Source organism: Falco rusticolus, chromosome 5 (assembly GCF_015220075.1).
Source record: "Falco rusticolus isolate bFalRus1 chromosome 5, bFalRus1.pri, whole genome shotgun sequence".
NCBI lineage: Eukaryota > Metazoa > Chordata > Aves > Falconiformes > Falconidae > Falco > Falco rusticolus.
The window spans coordinates 25,255,223-25,276,479 of record NC_051191.1 but is presented as its reverse complement, the minus strand read 5'-3'; the positions used below and the strand labels follow the sequence as shown (position 1 = coordinate 25,276,479).

The 21,257-nt window shown below is 37.0% G+C and overlaps 1 protein-coding gene across 1 annotated transcript in view; it reads right to left on the bottom strand.

The window, feature by feature from the left end:
• The window catches only part of SEMA3E (semaphorin 3E), a 145,258-nt gene that overhangs the window by 19,471 nt on the left and 104,530 nt on the right, over nucleotides 1-21,257 (bottom strand). The window contains exons 5-11 of the mRNA XM_037390243.1: nucleotides 20,712-20,805; nucleotides 13,315-13,434; nucleotides 11,168-11,310; nucleotides 8,339-8,453; nucleotides 7,911-7,980; nucleotides 6,487-6,631; nucleotides 1,249-1,471 (exon numbers count right to left, since the gene is read on the bottom strand). Of these exons, the coding sequence (XP_037246140.1) occupies nucleotides 1,249-1,471; nucleotides 6,487-6,631; nucleotides 7,911-7,980; nucleotides 8,339-8,453; nucleotides 11,168-11,310; nucleotides 13,315-13,434; nucleotides 20,712-20,805 (910 nt within the window). The remainder of the gene's footprint in view (nucleotides 1-1,248; nucleotides 1,472-6,486; nucleotides 6,632-7,910; nucleotides 7,981-8,338; nucleotides 8,454-11,167; nucleotides 11,311-13,314; nucleotides 13,435-20,711; nucleotides 20,806-21,257) is intronic.

The window sequence follows — 21,257 nt, the reverse complement described above, 5'->3', positions numbered from 1 at the left end:
TTTCAATCACATATGCAAATGGAAAATCTGAAAAAATCTAGGCACCATTATAAAAGCTGATGTACAGAAATACATGACAAAAGACACAATGTTTTTTAGACAACACTAAGTCCAGTACTGTGACCATACTGAGGCCATTAAAAAATGCTTAGAAAACATTAGAAAACATTAGAAAGCCCTAATATAAATAAGCCTTTGCTATTGTACAAACATTTCTTTTGAATGTTCTGAACACTGAAATGCGTTTATCAGAGGAATTTCATTAGTAGAGAATAATTCACTGTAACCGCTTTCCTAGAAAAAATGGTCAAAATGATTTGTGATACCACTCCTGTTGTTAAATTGATAAAATACGAACATATGAATCCTTGGAATCTTTCCAGACAGATTAGTTGTGACCAAAGTCTTGTCTAGTTCCAGGCTTTCCTCTTATTTTCTTGAGTTTTTTTATTTTTTCAAATGTCATTAGAATGTGGGGTTTTTTTTTTGTCTGGTTGCATGAAGTTAGGGCAGGTCTATGATATATTTTACCTTAGCCATATTTGTTTGGTAGACGTTTAAAAATCCTCTTTAAAAATCCTCTTTAAACAAGCTCCCTACGAAAATGGCACAAAAGAAAGAAAAGAAAACTTGGCAGAAAACTTCTAAGAGTTTCTTTTTAAGAAACTTGGGTATTTCCTTCTTCCTTCCTTGAGCTGTGTTGTAACCCAAATCTGGAAGCTGGCAGTTTCTTTTTAATGGTATCAGCTAGACTTGTGGTCTCCAAAATTGGGTAAAATAAACCATGGAATAAAGCCAGTAACTTGAACTGTTATTTTTGAAAATTGTATCACTTTTGTTTTTCTCAGGTCTCCAGGGCTCAGCTCAGAGCTATGCTGAGATACATGATTTTGTTCTGAAGTTTTAAAAATAAGGCCAGTTGTTCAGGATTTTTAATTTAAAGTTCTTGTTTGGAAAGAAAGAAAGAAAAATGGAATCCTGTACTTAAGTTTCTCTTCCTAGTCTTTAAGTGCTTCCCTACCATTATTTTTCTATATAATTTTATCAGCACAATGAAACATGTCTAGAATGATTAACCCCCTCTGTAAGGTGAAGGCTGGCACAGCCACGCAAAGAATGATTGTTATAAAGAGATGTTGTATTTTTTTTTTTATTTTTGGACTATACATAATTTAATTCATCCTGGAGGTAAAAAAAAAAACCAACCCAAAACTTAAAACAATGTCTGTCTTGTTTTCTTTAATTTACCTGTGCCAATAAACAAAACATCATATTGCCCATCTTCAGCTTCCACTCTGTCCACTGCTATTTGTTTAAGATTGTACTTCCCATCTGTTTTAACTAGTATTGGCCTCTTATGAACAGGCTTGATGGGCTGATACATCAGTGGATGACTCCTGGCAAAATGGACAGCTTCATCAGGATAGTCTTTAGTGGTAGTGTACAGACCGCCATTCACCTTGCTCGCACACTGCAAAAACATAAAACATAGATTATCCCGAAGGTTTGCCAAATAAATTGTCAGAGACTGGTCTTGTTTTCAGGGGTTATGACAAGCCTACAGAAAACCTGGCGTAAAAACAGGCACAGAAGACCACAGCAGGAATTGGGATGGTGAACCCTATGCATGTGTGGATTATTAATCGTGAGAAGACAGGAAAGGGAATGCTAAACAGAGCCTTGGCATTGTCACATTTAGAAAGAGGGAGCTCCTTCCCCTCTGGCATACTGAGAGCAGAATAAATAATGACATTTTTAGATTTTGACAAAAATTGTAGTGCTTAGTTCATCCCCAAATTCATATTGAGGGTGTAATCAAAATGGCCACTGACAGAGTCAGGTGAAAGGGGTTTTCTGTCCCAGTGGAGACACAAACATGTGAAGTCAGCAGAATACTAATGCATGAAATTAATCTCTAGTCTTATTAGTTTTGATTGCAAAATGTATTACCGTAAGAAACTAAGCACACTTAAAAATGATGCCAGCAGAAACAGTAATTCTTGATCTTGGGCATTGTAACAGTATTATATTTGATTCTAATTCCTAACTCACGATGACAGTATTATATATCACATTTCAGCTTGAAATACCAATGTTTGTATTGATCTATCTACCGTTTTGCAAAGCAAATAGACTTTACGTCAATGATTGATTAAAAGAGGCTTACTCCTACGGTCAAATGTGCAATTAGGGATAATTTAATGCATTAAACAGAGAAGTTAATTTTAGGATGCTTTGTGAGGGATATAGTGTTCCCTAACTGAACATAGATTCTAGATTTCCAATTTACTTTATGATGTCTAATTGAAACCATTTATGATCAAGCTGGAAATTATCTCAGTAATCATTTACTTTCTCCAAATATTCATAAGACAGTGTGGTTTTAAGAAGCATTTTAAGCAAAGCCACAGTAGCAGCCTTTCCCTATTCAAACTGGATTTTTCAGTCAATAAAATGAAATAAAATACTCTTCATGTTTACTGGAAACAGTGATTTTAAACTTGTGGTCAACTGTAATTGACAATAACAAACTCCTGCACTTGTCAAGTGGGGCAATGTTTGTTTCCACTTTTGGGGCTTAGCTACAGGAAAGTATTTGTTCAGTGTTGACTTTAAAGTAATTGTCTAATCAACCTAGTGATGGAATATCACTGGCTGTTTGCAATAAAGAGACAGAGCTAGAGCATGAAGACAGGCTAAGCCTCTGCTTTCAGTGCACTGCATACCAAGTGAATAGGCATTGCCAGGTTCCTTTTGGTAAGTTCTAGCCCTGGAGAGCTTTAATAAAAATAATACTTCACAGGCTTTTAATTTTTAATTGAATAAAATCAAGCAGTCTAGAAAGGAAACAGTAGACGCAGCCATCTCTGAAGTCTATCAACACCATTTTTGGGGTAACTGATGTCATTCCCAGAAGCAGCGCAGTCTAAATGCACTAAAAGAATCAGCAGAACACGAGCTGGGACTACAGCAGAAGCTGTGCTCCAGGCAGGCTGGAGAGCAGCAGATTGCAGAGCTTGTGCTTTTCTGTTTATTTAGCTGTAAGCTCTTTCATGGTGCTTTTCTGTTTATTTAAGCTCTACTCTCGTTCCTTATAAACTCCATCTTTACCCACTCAATAGCTAAGATCAAAGAGTGCTGACTCTCAGAGATGCCTAATGGCAGGTCGTTTTGGGCATCTTCTCACTGTCACTCCTCTAATAAGATAGGTAGTGGGATTCGGTTTACCAATATGCTGACTTTTTCTTGGAGTGTGAAACCTAACACTGTGGGCTACAGACCAAACCATGTTTTTTCTTCATGCTCCTGAAAGACCTCTAAACTGTGCTCTAAATGAGCAGCCAAAAATGAACCAATTAATCCCCAGTTAGCTGGCAGAGCCAGCTACTTCATCCTCAGGTGTGCTCTGCAACATATAGAGACAAACATGATTAAATCAATTAACACAGAAGAAGGATCTGGTTCCTCCACTAACTTGTTCTATGACATTGGGAAGATTACTTGCGATCTCCTATATCCGTTTCAGGTCCCATGCCTTGCCTGCTGGGGAGGCTACAGCCCAGCCTGACCCAAAGGCAGCCACTCGGAGCCAAAGCAGGGAAGCACTTTGAGTGGAGCTTAGGGCAGCCTTTCTGTACATCATCATCAGCTTTGCTGAAGCGCTGGCTCAGTGTTCTCTGCTTCTTGCCAAAAAATCACAATTTAATCTTCAGTGCTAGGAGATATCAATGTAATGATTGTAGTCATTAATACTGAATTCATGCCCGTGTTTAACGCTAGTCCAAATAATGTATGTGAGGTGTTTTACTGCCTGGAAATAATGCCACTTAAATAACTTGGGCCATATCATCTTTGTAAAATACACAGCCACTCTGCAATCTGTGCATGGTACTGTCTCAGTATTTGGTAAGACTGCAAAAAGATGTAAATCTGCTGTATAAAATGTCAAATAAACCCCCAATAATTCCTTTGAATAATTTTGCTAAAAATGTGACCGTTTACTTATCTGATTTTCTATCTTGACTCAATACGAATGACTTTGTTCTATATCAATCAAACAAACAAACAAAATAAAAAATAGTATTAATGTCAGCACTGTTACAGTGGTAGTTTATTGGCCAAGATGGTCAAACCATATTCATATTGTTTAAAGCCTAGATAATCTCTCTTTTGGAGCATCCACTTCTGCATTTTAACTTCTGTCTCTAACCCCAAGAGAAGCAGAGAAAAACATTAATTTAAAATGTGAGAGAACACACATTTGAAATCGTACTACAGGGAGAAAGGCTGTACTGGCACAGACCAGATAAGGTAATAGGCCTTTCCACATCTCATTCCTGCGATTCAGTGATAAATGAATTGTATGCAATGTTTATTTCTGCAAATGATTGCTTTTAGTATAAAACGGAATATTGATTCAGTTATCAAAGGGAAAACAACACTGGAAGTAATGCTCCAGCAACTCTTTGTTCCGCTAAGAGAGTGAGCCCCCAGCCTGCCAGAAGATAAAGAGGTGAAGTTTGAATACTGGGGGGGGGGGGCGATTTTAGCCACACAGTTGTTAGAAATGTCTTTGCATCTCACAAAGTCAAAAATCTGCACGATGCTGACATGATAAGGGGCAGACCTTCAGGGAGTGTAAATAAAAGCAGCTTTGCAACAGATAGCAAAATTGCCATGGGTGGGTGGCTAAGGAGCTGTATTCCCAAAAGGTGTGGGGCAAAGAAGAAATCCTGGCTGTGATGCTGTCTGGGTTAGCCTGGCCCTTGGGGCTCCTGCTGACTCGCAGAAGGAAGGGAAAGGTGAGGGGGGCCCTGGTTGTGCCCCTTCTGTGAGATGCTGACCGGCCCCTGCAATGCAAAGGGCACCCTCCAACCCCACCGACAGGCACTGAAGGCAGGACCAGTGTCCTCACCCCCTGAGCTGGGATGTGAGAGTCCCAGACTAAGACCCTACAGGGGCACAAGCTTCTGAAACACCTGAGAAGAAAGGAAAAGAGTTTGAGATGAATATGACTTGTGATGCCTTGCAGAAATCAAGGAATTCCTTGTAGAAATTAATTACCTGACTCTAAGTAATAAGTTTATGATTTCTTCCAGAATTTCTGTTTACCAAATGAAAAATCTAAGTGCCAAGCAGGAGCAACTCTCTATGTGACAGCACCTGTAGTTGCGGAGCATGTGACAATAGTTGCCAGATTAAATGCATTTTCAAAATATGCCTTTTTTCTTATTTTTAATTAATGTCCATTGAAAGAAAAAGAAGTTTGTAAAGAAACTTGTGTGAAAATTGGCAAAAAGCATGAGCAATTTTGCTGAATTTGAGTCTTTGCAATGTAGTTTTAGTATTTCTATCTTCTTTTTAAAGGGTACAGAACAAGAATGTTAATAAGCTCAGAAACATGATCTAAGGGTAATAAATATCACTTTGTGTTGTCTGAAAGGAAGCTAACGAACTGTGAGACTGCTAGACCATTGCTTCTAGAAAGAACCAATCTTGAAAGAAAGACCTCAGGTCTTCTGGAGGATTTACTTCTTATTTACAAACATATTTATTCTGATTAGTTACTTTTGTTAAAATCTATGTCTCATTTCTAACCTGCTCACTTTCTAAATCATAGAAATATGTAAATTTGATCTTTTTGAAAAAGAGATGAATAAAAGGAATCAGAACCAACTGATCTTGAAATACTGTATATATATATATTTAAATATATTTCCTTTAACACTTGTTAAGTGTCTTGATTTCAGCAGGCAACAGGAAGAAAATTAATTCCCTTGTGTAAGCTTGTTATTTCTAGTAATAATCTTATTTACATTGGAAAAAATTGCATGTATCTTAAGTACATATTTTTTACAATGTAACTATAGGTATATGTTTCCAGTCCAGCCTGGCTTTATTTTCCCATGTCAAGTCTATAGGGACAGTTTGTCCCCAGAAAGTGCCATAAGGAAAAAACCTCACACTTGCCTCAAGGCACTTAAATAAATTTTGATTTTTCATGTATTTCTTTGGCATTTAGATTAAAGTTATCAAGGTTCAGATGCAAAATAGTATGATAGCAGCCAAATTTAGAAGAACTGTTATTCTAGGCTCAATAGAAAGTGAGGTTCCTTCCCAGCTAATGCACTTACTGCTTCTGAATGCAGCATCTGATTCACTTTCTAGAAGTTCTGTTTCTATCCTTGTTGCCTGGGGTCCTGACTTTGGGACCTTAGGATCTGAACAGAATTTTGTTAACAGGATTTTGGAAAACATTATGTGCTTAATTCCGCTATTTTCCTATGGGAAATGTGTGGTTCTAGTACTTGATTAAACTTATTGCTGAACCACTCCACACTTTTCCAGAAATGCTAAAGTATGTATGCATCCAAATTACTATATCCTGGACCATGAAGCCAGGCAGATTTGTACATTAGCAGCAGCCTGGCTTTCCTTCCCAAATTCATTTACATGGCAAAGCAATGGAAAACAGATCGTACTTACTGAACCAGGTCTAGGGTAAGGTACTTTTCCTTCATATAGAGCCCAGTGATATTCAGGTCCTTCTTTATGAGCATATGGTCCATTGAAAGCTGCTCGGACACTTGCCATGTGGTAAACACATATAGCATATCCTCTAAATATATTGCTACGAAGAAAAATTCAAAGACATTATTAAAGCAGTGTGTCACATTCTGTACATGTAACACTGATATTATTGTGTAATTAAAACTAAATCACATTTCAACAGTATCCAGGGAGAAAAACCTACTTATTCTTTCCTGTATGCTTTTCTTATATCTGCTGTGTCCAATGTTCTTTACCAAGTTTTCAATGGATTTATATTTATAACATTTCTCTGAGAAGATCGGTGTTGTTATCCCAAAATTTGAAGATGGTGAACACAAGCTTTAAATTGCTTGTTTATAAATGCAGAGGAAGCCCAATGAACTGTACTTAGGTCTTATATGTCTTTGATCCGTGACTTAAGCAGTTAACGAATTTTCTTCTCTAAGTTTTCCCCTGTTGTTACTTTGGAAAGATGGGAATCATCCAGTGCTGACTGAAATGAGCAGGAGTCTGTTTACATTGAGTGGAAATGTTGGTTAGTTGAAATGTTGATCACTTTATGTAGATCAATCATATAAAAGTATCTTTTTTCACTTTTAAATTTTATTCACTTTGTTCCAGAGAAGTGATTCATTACTTTTTAAAGAAGCGTTGGTGCTCTACAAAAAAACTCTCTCCAAAGACTCCAAAAGGTGATCAAGATAATTTCAATTGTGTGCCCACCTTTCTGTACTGGTGTAGGGAGGCAGTAGGACGTGCTAGGTGCCTGCATCCCTAGAGGACCAGATCTGCCTTGCTTTATTAATAAAAATAAAAATAAAAAAAATCAGGAGACTGAAAAGCACAGCTGCTCTTCTCTACAAGTTACATCCTAAACAGCTGGATTGCCAAGAAATAGGTACCTCGTGTTTGCCCTTGAACCAGGCTGAGTGGAAAAGGAGGCCACCAGCAGCACTACAGCTGGTGTTTTGGGCTTCACTAAGAAGTTAGTAGGAGTTTAAGCTGCTACCTCCTTAAACCTGAATTACAGTCGAGCTTTGAAGGAAGACAGGTGCCTCTGGTTAGGCTGCTATTATAAGCAGGCAGGAGTGCATATACTTTGACACCAGGAAATTTTCAAGCAGGGAAAACTTTAATTAATATATGATCCAGATAGACTGGATCACTGAATGAGACTTCAAGCCCCTGAGTGTCACAGAGCAGTTTTTACATTAACACGGAAGCCCACTGTGAATAGAACAGGGATTAAACTGTTTACTACATATTTGCCAAGGGATATTTATCATGCAACTTCTATCTCTCCAACAGGCTGTTCAAACATTCTTTTATTGCTGCTATTATTTCTTCCAATTGTTTACCTTGTAGTGTTGAAGAGGCCAAATATCACTGGATTTTTGTTATCACGAGTTTGCAGCAAAAACACATCCTCTGTAAAATTTAAATGCAATGTTATTGGTAGAAAATTACTTTTCTCAGCCCCAAAAGAGAAACTTCATCGCTTGTTAAGAGTGTAATCTCATTTTACTTGTATAAGCAATTTAATTTTTTGCAGATTTTAAAAACAATCTTGAAGAACAATGCAATACTTAAAAGCATAATTGATGATAGTCAACTTATGTATAGATAGTTAATGTGTGTATAGAACTTCACAGACGCTGGATACAAAATGCTAACAACCATTCCCTGTTAATGAATACAAGCACAAGATTTGGCAGTAAGATGTGTTATCATGAAAGGATATGTTTTATATGATGATTTTAAGTTTGTTGCAGTCTAGGATATTTACCTAATTCATCAAAATGTGTATCAATCCCGTTTCTCCCAGGCACAGAACAAACTAGCCTGGTTTTGAGGAAAGTGCTCCATTTATTCACGAGCATTCGCTGGCCTCCCATGTCATTCTGCATGGAAAGAAACAAATGCTGATGGTAATTTGAATGAGTAAGTCTAGAAGCACAAACATCCTTGCAAAATTTGCTACTCATTGTATCTTTTAATGCCAAAAGCATGCATTTTCAAACCACACGTCTGTTACTAGTATTATTTCTCTGGAGTCAGTTTTCAAGTAGGATTGTGCTGATCAAATCCAGGTCTCATTAAGAGCTGTGGGTTTATAAGAAATCTTTAATTCTGTGCTGCATCTGTGGATAGTTTTAACTATACAGCTGTTGTAAAGCTTTTTTTATTTCTCATTTTTGTTAACTGGATGTACTGAGAACTTTTAGCAAAGTTTAACTTTGCTTTAGGAGCTGAGTGGAAACTGAAGCCCTGAATCCATAGAGCTGGTACAGCCGGGGCAAGTCTGAGGTGAGTATCTACATGATGTTCTAAAAATTTCTCAACAACTTTACATAAGACCTGCTTTTCTATGCCTGTCTCATCTTTGTCTTGCTATTGTGACTGTCAGCCTGTCAAGAAAAAGAGGCATTTGATGCTACATAGTAATCAATTTGTAATCTTTGGGCGGCATCCTCAAAGCTATGTCCTCATGTTCAGGCTGACTGTCTAATGGATTATTGCAGGCTCTGTATTAGGTTTGCAAAACTCCTCTCACAACTTCATTCTAAACTACTGAAATTAATGTATTTCCTCAGCTTCACACTGAGATCTTACAAAAACAGAGATCTGTTTTACTTAGAAAAGTAGAAATTTACAGAGTAGGTGCCTCTGTGTTGCGAAATCTGTTACAGCTCAGAGGAAAATGTAAGAGCTGGGGGAAAAAGCCACTTCTTGAATCAAAGCTATTTTTTGTATTCAATAAATCAAATTTGAGTTATAGCACATGGCTGTGAAGCTAATGCCCAGATGCTGAAGGATTTGGAGTTTTGGACAAGTGGAAGAGAAAGCTCTGTGGGATTTTGGTTTAATCCATGGCTAGAGATAAGACATTCAGGTCAATACATTTCAGACTAGAGGGAACTATTAAAATAATCTATTCAGACATCTACAGAACATAGGCCAAAGAATTATACTTTAGATCTTGATGCAGGCTTGAATTCTGAGAGCCAACTGGCTTTGTTAACGTTAATGTCTTAGGCTGCAATTTGGTACTTTGCATATTTCAGGTGGTTTAAGTTATACATGGGCACTCCTTAAGAAATGTTAAGATGTAGTATGCTGGTGAGCATATGCGATATATACTATACCTTGAAGTGACAGAAGATTTTTAACTTGTATTTTGCTCTTTGCCCAATAGTTTTAGGAGTATATCCCCTACAGTTAGGAGGGGGAATGCAATTCTTTTTTCAGAAATAAAATCAGATGCTAAGAAATAAATGTCTCATTCCTTCTTCTAACCAAGCAGTCCCAATGGGAAAGAGAGAGCTCCTCTCATCAGCCTTACCATAGTTCAATTAATAGAAAAGGGATGCACCCAGACTTCTTCAGTTGTTCAGAAAAGGAGCAATTATGGGTAGCTTGATTTGGGAGATCATCTGTTAACAGTGCCTCTCTCCAGCAATGGCCGAACTCTCCGTCCTGTCTGTGGGGCCAGGGTGCCAAAAAGGGATAGGATCAACACACCAGGAGCGTGGCCTGAGTGGGAAAGGAATAATCGTACAGGGCAGTGGAGGGAAGCGATGTCTTTCCTTGGGCCTTTTATGGCTCGTTCTGGTAAACCTTATGCCTGGATTCAATAATAATTTGCTGGACAGTTCAGTTCTACTTTCCTGCCTGCACAGTTTGCCTTAGTTACCATTGAGAAGAGAAATGGGATATGAAATGAAAACATGAATTGGCTACTATTTATAAAGCACTTTGTAGGCGGTTAGGATTGCACCCCTCCTGTCATTCATACATCAGAAAGAGGTTTAAAAAATTTACAGAATCACAAAATAGCTGAATTTGGCAGGGACTTTGGAGACCGTCTAATCCAACTGCCTGCTCCAAGTAAGTTGCTTTAAGCAAGTTGCTTAGCAAATTGCTCAGGCCCATGTCCAGTGAAGTTTTGACTTTCTCCAAGGATGGGAACTCTAGGCAACCTGTGTCAGTGTTCAACTACCCTGGCAGCAAGAAAATAGTTTTTTACATTCAGATGGAATTCCATGTGTTTCAATCTGTGCCCATCTCCTCTTGTCCTATCCAGCTGTGTGGTAGGATAGCCGGCACAAATACAGGCGAGTTAAGTCTGCTCCTTGCAGACAGAATAGGAAGGCAAAAGGGAATGAAAGGACTGGTGGCTGGGTTGGTCCTGTCACCAGGAATGTAAGGTGACATCAGTTTATGTCAGCGGTGAGAGCTGCAAGAGGCCCAGGACCCACAACCAATACTAAGGGCGATGGAGCCTTGATCTGAATTGAGAGTATGGATGGTACAAAAGCCCTGTGGGCAGCTGCTATTGCTGGTACCATTTATCAGCACAAAGAGAGATGGAGCTGTATAAGATTTCTGGGCTTTGCTCTTCTCTCAGCAAAAGCTGTCTTCGAGCCCAGATTTCAGATCACTTCTGAATTTTCTAATGTTTGAGGCTGTTTAGATGTAGGGTTTTCATTCAGACCTATAACTTACTTTCACATATGTTAACAGATGCCATATTTGCCATAGAGAGAGAAAGAGAGAAAGAAAGGAATATTTTTTTTTTTTTAATTTAGCTGGGGAATCAGAAAAAAAATCTTACCGCACATACGCGTCCCACTCTGGTATATATGGCATGAGTGCTTGTCTCGGCTTCTAATGCTTTTTCAGTAAAGAAGAAATATACTTTGTTATCATCATGGTCTTCATTATCGGGAATCATGTATGAGCTAACGAATTTGGGTTCTTTAAAAGAAAACAAAAAATATTTCAATTCCAGTTTATTAAAACATTCTTTTATTTTTTTCAATCCTTAAAATCATCTGGTAGCAAAGAAATAAATTAAATTAAAGAATCAGGGATCTATCTGTCAGAGAGCTACCTAGGGGGAATAGGCTGATAGAAATAGGAAAAAGATACATTTTTTTGTGGGTGGGTATCTATAGAACATGTGGAATACATTAATGTCAAACCGATTTTATAGCTCAAATTCACAAATCAATATTCCTTTGTATGTGTGCAAGAAAAAGACCTTTTTCCTGTCCTGTTCTCTGGGGCTTATATATTTTAATTTGGATTAAGCTGAAAGCTGGCACTAATATTCACATAACAATTTCTGAACCCATACAAACCAGGTGTAGGAATGTCAACTTTGGACAAATAGCCTTTTAGATAAAGGAAAAGCTCTGGTAGTTCTGCTAAAAGATGTTATATGAACATATATCTTCATAGACAGAAGATACATTGTGTATCTTTGTCATGAAACAAAAACCTCCCAATTTTTTCCTGTTTTGGCATTTTGCTAAAAAGTTGAAACCTAAGTTCAGACTTCAGTCCGTGTCTGTATACCTTTTAATCTCACACCAAGCAGAGCTGTGATTTCATCTCACTGAATTGTAGCAAAATTTTCACAAGTTCTTTAAATGACAATGTCATTCATACAATTAGTAAGATTTCTTAAGCAGTGAGTAATGTAAATATTTTCTAACTTCCTGTCCTCTATGAAAACAGACATTGCATTTTAAGACATTGATACAACTTTCTGATTTTCTGAAGTGTTTTTAATATAAATTTTAAAATATTCCCTTTCTGTAAATTTGAAATGTCAAAATGAAGAACAAAGTTTGAGGCCATAATTTAGAGAATTCTATATTTAACACAATGAAATCTTCCAGTGGGAAGAGAAGAGAAACTTCACTTGCGTATTGTAAACATCCACCTGATTGTTGCTACCGTTATGCAGCCAGTTTAAACACTCAGTTTAGCAAGGCTCTAAGTACAGGAGGTAAAGCAGATGTAAAAATGATCTAAACAACAATAAAAAAGTATTTAATTCAAGTCTTAGGTCATATTTGTGTTTGGAAAAAGTATGCAGCAGAACTATTTTCTCTCTTCTGATTTGAGAGAAGACCGCCTTGAAATTTGGGAGAAAATTCTTCGGTGTCTGTCCTTTAAGTGAAAAGATGATGACCACCATATGAATCACCACAAAAGGCAATTATTGAGTGTCCTTGCCAAACATCAGCGGTAATTACATCACGGTTATGATGAAACATTGCAATACTTTTGGAGCTAAACAAATCAAGATCCTGACTCTCCATTTCACAAAAATTTCAACACTGGCTTTCTGTCAGTTACATTTCACATTTAAGAGTATGAAACAATTTTTAAATTTCCCAGCACATGATTTTTTTCATTATTTTTCTTGTGGCATATTTTAATTTTCTTCTTTTAAATTACCTGCTTTAACTTTTTATTCAATTTAATTGCATGATCATTATATGTTTATTATTGTCCATTATTGCATGACATCTCTTTCCTACACAAACTGGCAAAGATTCAGTTGTTTTATTGCAACATGAAGACAAAATGATCTCATCTACAAAAAGAGAGTATTGTTCTAATTAGAAGCACCCATTAGTTAAATAGATAATTTTTACATGTTATTTTAATTATATCTGGCATATCATGAAATAATACAGAATATTCAAAGTAGAAATTAAAAGCAATTTTAAAAGTGAGAAATGAAGGATTTAAAAGTTCCACTTGTTAAATCCAATATGTAATTGAAGTAAAGATTTCAATTTGTTCATCCTGGCAGGGGCTTCATGAAACGTTTCATGCTAAAAAGATAGTTCAAACAAATTCACCTCCAAATGTATGTACATAGGCATGAACGATAACTTTTATTTCTGGTTAAACAGAAATGGGCTAGTCATCGAAAACACCTCTGGTTCCTCCTTCCCATACCTTTCAATAGGCGCTCGCTATCAGGTTCGGTTCGGAGATGGGCCAAGCGATTCATGGTGCGAAATAAAGCAGCATCCCTTCCCCAGTAGTCACTGTAGAGACCAGTAAAAAGCTCGCCACCTACAGGCCACGCGTTAAAGAAACAAACCCAAAACAAAACAGTTTGGTAACACTCTATGTAGTCGTTTGAATGCATATGCTAGGAATGGCATTATTAAGATGGCTCATTAATATTCGATCAAATTCAGGTAAGGGGTCACTAAGTGACATATAGTCTAAACAGCATATGGACATTTTTCCTACCAGCACGGCAACATTTACAGTTGGAACAGCACAAGGACAAGAATCTTAAATCTCATTCATCGACATGGCCACATTTTCAAATCTGACTTAATAACTTTGCGATAGATTCACACACGCAACATGAAGGCATTCAATTAACATCTAACCACGTTTGCCACGTCAGGCACCTAAGGTCAAAGCCCTCACTGCTGTGCAGTTAATGCCTGGCCCTAGAGACACCTACCCCTTCTCAGTACCTAAATTTTCACCAGTGCCAAGACTCTGACCAGCGGTTTGCTTTCAAGCACTTCTAGACATGCTCTGGTCTTGCTAATGAGAAGCAGCACATTGCTGGGTCCCAGAACTGGGAGGGACATGCTGGGTTTATGAGGAGCCAGGAATAACAGGAGCCAGAGAAAGGAATGAAAAGGCAGCAGTAGGTTTCAGAGCATGCAGTGCTAAGGAGAAGAATAGTGATAGCTGCACCAACCCACTGATTTGGGCTGGGGATAGGGTTCAAGACTAAACCATGACTGAATCCACAGAGTGGACCTCAGACAGGAAGCCTTTCCTGAGCATGGTTATCACATTTGGCTCTGGGCAAGACATGGCTGAAAAAAAGATTCACTAGTGAAGCACATACTGAAAATACCGGAGGGCTGGGTGCAGTTATCTCCCCAGCTGGAGAGAGAAGCAGTACCTGCTATCTTAGAAGTAATTTTTTTTTGTTGTTTGTTTTATTAGGCTGAGTGTTTTTTCCAGCCAGCCTACTGGAGCTGTTCCGCTTTACCTGAAATAACTGCAGTGTGGGTATAACTTGCTGGCTGAGGGGCTTAGGTTTTCACTGGAGAGAGAAAAAGAGCCTATTTTCCCCAGGTCCAGCAGTAACTTGTTTTCTTATCCTTAAAATATTCACCAGAGTACGGACAGAACCTGAGATCTCATCCATCCTGCACAACTGGTGATGAATATTTTCCTGAAAAATTGATGGGAACAGAGACTGGGTCCCATTTTCAAAGGCTTTAGGTGGCATTCACAAATCAATCAAGCATAGGAAAATACTAAAAATAATAGGCTGATTGATCATAACTGTTGAAAATCTATATGTAGTTAGGCTCAACTAGATCATGCATATGTTCAAAAATCCAGCCTATCTCTATCTGACCTATGTAAAATTTTGATATCAGGTATCTATGACATTCTATCTATGAAATCCCAGCAATAATTATACCTTTTAGTTATGCATGGGTGCAACTCCCCCTAACTGACTAAACATTAAGAAAAATATATTTCACTCCCTTGTGGACATAGATTAGAAATTGTTTAGGTCCAATTTCAGAAGCAGACATTGTCACTAGGTGGCATCCTTATATTAGGAAATAACACAGCAAGAATTAAACTGTTCAAGAGGGAAATAATTTGCAATTTGTGGCTAATCTGAGTGGAGGTTTCAGTGACAGGGCTTCCTACCCCCTCATCAAAATAAACGGGACTGATCCATTCAAATGACATTCGCTGGCATTTATAAAGGATTATAGCAAAAGCAAGAATTTTGCTTGTTAGTCTCCCTCAAAGTGCAAATTTTGTTCCGCTTAAGAGATAGATATAAATTGAATGGTACCGTAACTCTGAAAAATGATTCTTAAAAATTTATAGTTTGGCAGCTGGGGCTGATGCAGGAACCTCTGCTGGTTCAGAGCTGGGCATAGTTTTGCCTTCATCATATAAAGCATGGCTATTGCCTCGTTAAAATACATGGTCATGATTTAGGGTAAAATATTGGCAAGTGAAATGAAAAGTCAGAATAAATTACAGCATTGGTAGAAGTTAAAGTTACCCAACACTAGTAGTGAGCTTTATTTTTTAAATAACACAGGGCTGATTAAACAACAGAATTTGCCAGTGTCTCAGTAATGCTCCAAACAATCTTCACAACCCTAACTAACGAGTTACATTAGTCGTAAATCCCCCGTTAAGAATTCCATTGGGAAAATGTCTCAGAGTGGCTGGTTTTCTTTTTAATTATGGTGATGGCTAATCCAAAATGTGATGCTTTTATCCTTTCCAACTGTAGTGAACCTTGGAAAATCCATCAGTGTGGAGTAAATGCTTTGTTACATGTTGCGGTTGATCAGGATTGACATTTAAAAGTCCTAAATGTTCAGAAGTTTGGCTATGAAGCCTTTTCCTTCTGTCTGACACAGGTATAAAATGTTAGTATAGATAACTAACCTGCTGGTATGGCATTCTACCATATACTGGGGAAATTATCACTGATTTTATCTGTGAGATCCTGGGGGCAGAAAATGGAAGTTCCGGTCTTGGATGGATATTGCTTCATGAAAGATAGTGTACAGATACAGGAATTAAATCTGATTTTTACCCTGAAGTGTTACTAAACTAAACATAAGACAAGTATCAAGCATGAGCAGACAGGTCACCTAGCCTAAGGAGAGTGGTGAGACAAATACTGATGAGTGGGACTGGCAAAGATCCCAGCACAAGAACATTTGGCATAATTCTGAGATTTTTCACACTTTTGACATTAAAAGGATCTTCTCTTTTACTCTTCAATGGTCTTTTGCATATCCTCTAAATCCATGTTATATATTTTGAACACCACTGGATTTTTACAGATGCTGACTAATTCTAGATTTAAAGACAACCTGAAGTTGCAGTTTGACAAATCCTGGCAATATTTCTACTCTTTTCTCCTCTGTTGAAAAGCTTCTACTACTACTACTACTACTACTACTACTACTACTACTACTACTACTACTACTACTACTACTACTACATGTCAACTCATCCCTGTCTTCGTTGCAGGGTTTTATGCTGCTGTACATGTACTGATAAACCAGTATCTTCCAGTGAAAGTCAACTCAGCAATTTCACAGACTTTCACCACCCCTCCCATCTTCCAGTCTAACCTCAGCTTAACATGCATTTGCAAAATAATTGCTAAAATTTAAATTTTAACACAGCCTGGTTAATTCTGCTAAAACAAGAATAGAAACTTTATTCTTCCTTTATTTAAATGAACAACACCCATCCACCCCCATGGACCTCAAAAATAATTTTTAACTCAAGTGATACATGCATACTTTTTAGCTAGCATTTTTTTCAAGAAAAATACATCAAAGTTCAATTGGGACCACTTGAAAGATACCTTTATTTTTTTTGCCCTTTTGTTAAAAGCAAAGTATTAGCAAAACCAAATACAAACTCCTTCTAAAACAAAGAATTCCTAGATAAAAACTCTTAAAGTAAAACAGACTGAAGCATGTGATTCAATTTAAAAAACTTAATGCAAGGGATTTCTATAAATAGGCTGCTTCTGCCTTAGAAGTGGGTTTCCTTCATTTGTTATTGGCATGTTTTGTGTACTCGCTTCAAACTGGAAGGTACTGCAAACTTAACCTATTATTCATCAACAGTCCTTTCTGTGTAAAATATAAAATTCATGTTATGAATAAAGGAGTAGAACATAATGAGTAGAAAATAAGCAGCACCTTTCATGCATTTCTTTGACTGTCAGCCAGTTATTACTCACATGACAACCAATTCACATTTTTAGCAAGTGACACTTTTCACAGAAGTAAAAAAAAAAACAAATTCAAAAGAAATTATCTATTGCTTAGCTGGTAAACTTCCTCTGTATGTTTGTATTTTCTGTCTGTCAGTCAAGTATTCTGTGTTCTGGTTTGAGAGGAAAAAATATTTATTTTAGTTTATTGCCTGGACTAAAAGAAAAAAACACAGATACGTGAAGCTGTTTTAAAACTGTAAAACCCAAAAATATTGTTGAAATTGATTCCCTGGATAGAGAAACATATTCAAATGTAGTTTGGTTTTTTCACCACTTGCTTGTGATAGAATGCAGGTAACAGAACATAGACATAAACTAATTTCTCAACTTTCAAGAGCTAGTGTGGTCTAAGTTAATCAGTGTGCATGATCTGATACCAAAAATAGTTTTGGCTATTGAAAGCAGATGGGTGAGTTCATTAGAAATAGAAGTCAAAAAGTTTTATATGCCATTTATCGAAACATATACATTTTATTCAGCCTGTTTGCCATCCAACATCTATTCTGTTTCCTGATGCTAACAATACATTGCTAAAATTTAATTGTTCATAAATTGAGGAATTCATCACAAGCTATATTACCACTGGGTCAGATAACCTGTAATAAAACTACGATAGCATGGACATTTAGTTTTAAAGCCAAGTCACGCACTATTATTTTCTTGAAGTGGGTATTTTAACTGATGTGTTAAAATACATGAAGAGATACAGAACAAAAGATTCTCTTTTTTCCTAATTTAATCCAGATAAATTTGGTTCTAATTAGTGATGGTGCAAGTGATCTTTCAAGGTCATGATTTTAGAAGTTTTTAAACTTTTATCAGAGGTATATAAAATTTCCTTGTTACTCTAATCAACAGCCACACTGTTATAGGCTGCTGTGTTAATGTGAGTTGCAGAGGTGGAAGCAGGTTTTTAAATGTTTAGTTGGGAAGAAGAGGATGCTGGGATGTGAAAGCCTTTGCTAACAGGTTTGCATGAAACAATTTCAAGGACGTGCACCCTGGCTCAACCTACATGGGGGAATGTAGGCAACACTGGGGGCATACTGTTTCCATACCAGCAGCTGGTTTAGCTTTCTAAGAAGACTGGAGTCCCTGAAGAAGAAGGGAACCTCCAGGCATTGGAGGAAAGACTGGAAGACCAGTCCTGGAGGGTATGTGGTGTAGCTGTCATCTCCTGTTATAGGGTCATGGCCACCATGAGCTGGAATCAAGGCTCAGCTGACTGAAGGAACATCCCTTCCTTCAGAGTTCAATGGCATTAGAGGTCTCAGCCTCATTTTCAAATGTCAGTTAAAAGATTCTTTGTTATTCACCATGTTTACATCTACGTCTTCTACCCTTTTCAAATTGATACCTACAGAGATAAAGGATATACATTCTGAAGTCTAGGGAGGAACTAATTCTGTTTATTCTGTAAGCTGTGTGCCTCTGATTAGTAGAAGTTAGTATAGTAGAATACATCGAAAGAAAAAATTCTTTAGGATATTTTTCCTAAGTGTCAGAAGTGTTTAATTTGAATACAATATAAAATAATAAATAAAATATTAATATCTTTGAAGACTTTTATTTTGGTTTTAAAATATCATTTTATGATCACTGAAAATTACAGAATTCCCAGTGAAGGCCTAGAAAGGCAGCCTCAAATACCTTTCTCAGGTCATATCAGTTTTGATGAAGGGTTAAAAGTGTGTCTGTTTTTTGGTGTTCTGTCAGTGATCCAAGAAAAAATTATTATTTTTTCCCATCAATCTTGGCACATTATGGAAATGTTAGCTTTGTAAAACTGACTTTATAAGTCTTTGGTGGTGGACATCCAAGACTCTGATCGACATTGATCAGGGAAGGGTTTATGTAATGGATTTATCTTTTCAATAAAACTGTGAGGATCTGTAGGACTTTCCATTATCCAGGCAAAGTAATGAATAGGCCAGAAGCACAAGGACTAACCATTAGTCTTGAAGTGCTCAGTGGCACAATCTGGCTTCCATTTAAGCAAATAAAATTCACATTGATCCCACAGTAGGAACATGATCAGGTTAATTTATTTACTTAGTTCTGTCTGAGGAAAGGTTGAGAAGGACTTCAAGATTAGACCATGAGGTTTCAGGCCTACAGCAAATTCCATAGGATGAGCCTTTTTTCCCAGGCTGAACTAAGACTGGAATCTGTTAAAAACTGTAGAAACAATTTAGTCATAAGGGTGGAAGAAAAGCGTAACAATCCACACTTCATGGATTTTGGAAGGTCAGTCAAAACACAGCAATTTTTTTGGTGATTTTTTTCATGACTTCTTTAATGCACCAACTTAAGAATTTGAGGTGTCTTTTTTTATTTTTTTTTATTGGGAATGAACAATATTTTGATGAATTGCTGTAATTTGAAAGATTTGGCATTACTGATGAAGATTTTTCTTGTAAGCATGTAAACATACATCTGTCACTCATGACCAATACTTCCTTACCACCATGGGTGAGCTTTATCATTGTAGTTAATAATCAAAGGCTTTAACTGTCTATTTGTAAACTATGAAGTCAAATGTAAATATCAAAGGGCCCTAAAAAGGTCTAACTTTTCTGTCCCTTAAAAGTTGAAAAATTATTTGATCTTTAGCCTTTTCTTTCTAGCCCTTTCTTTTAATGACTATTACTTCTTAAGGTTCAGTTTTCATCTTACATTTTCTAAAACCCAAAATGACTGTGTTAGTCCCTAAGTGCATCTGGATTCCACCCTTTACCTGCTGTTGCAGTCTATTTTTAGTCAATGTACTATAATATTGCCAAGATTTGTTTGCTTGATCTCACAAAATGTTTTCAGGAAAACATTATAAAAGAAAAAACATATGGTTTGCTATACTATGACTTCAAAGGTCCCAGCCCTACTGTGATATACTTACCAGCAAGGCACAGAGGAGCACTATCTCAGCACAGCTTTCTGGCACTGCAGGACTTAGGCTGATTTCTATTTTTATAACTGTCAAGGATAAGATCAAGTCTCCTAACAGAAAATCACCAGTTTTGGATAGTTCTGTTAGAAGGCAGCGTTGGAAAAAATCTATTTTAATGTCAAAATCTGTATAATATAAATATAATATAAATATAAATAATAAATGGTTGATATAAAACCAGGTAAATTCACATTTTTACAAGATGCTTATTACTCAGATTACATCTCAGTGTATGAAAAATCGTAAATTTTGTGTATTTGCCTCGGCTGTGCAGAAGACTAAGCCAGACATATTGCTTCAATTTGAAGGAAAGCAAGAGATTATTTCCAAAATTGTACAACAATCAATTACCTCTTCAGGATGGCATGTGTCATATAACATCTACTCACTTCAGTGAGACACCCTTGCTGGAGTTACCACTGCCTGGGATGTAATATTAATGTGGGCAGCACCATGAGGATTAAGTCTGACACGTTGAAGGCTGCAGTGGAAGACTGACAACACTTTGGTGTGCTGAAGAAAGACACTCAGAATGACAGATTGACAGGACCGTGAAGCTTGTGACATAAAGATCATTACCAATTAAGATGGAGGTGAAGGAAGAACTGGGGTCAAAAGGGCACCTGCCTCGTCCTCTCTCAAATTTGTACGATTCCAGTTGAAACAGATGATCCTTTAAAAACAGAAAAATCACAGAAAAGAGCATAAACCCTACAGGCAAAGACAAAAAAGTCCTTAGAGATGAGCTTTAACTTTGTTATACCTTTATAATGGATTGACTTCATTAGGTAGAAAACAAAATTACGGTTGCTCACTGATGTACTAGTAAAAATTCTCTGGGTTTCTTCAAACCACCTTTGTGTGTGCACTACCCCAAAAAATGAGTAAAATATGCACTGAAATTGCACTTATTTTATTTCTGTGGGAGTAGGGAGTGAAGATTCCTCTATCTTTTCTCCAAAGTATCTAAACATTTAATAGATATCTAGCCATGGAATGTGTTCCCCCTCTTAAAACATTTTTTTTCAGTAGTTGTTAAATATATCATGCTCTGTTATCTTCCCTTGGTAGCTTTGAGATGTTTATAGATCTTCCTCATAACAGTTATGTTTAGGAATGAATCCC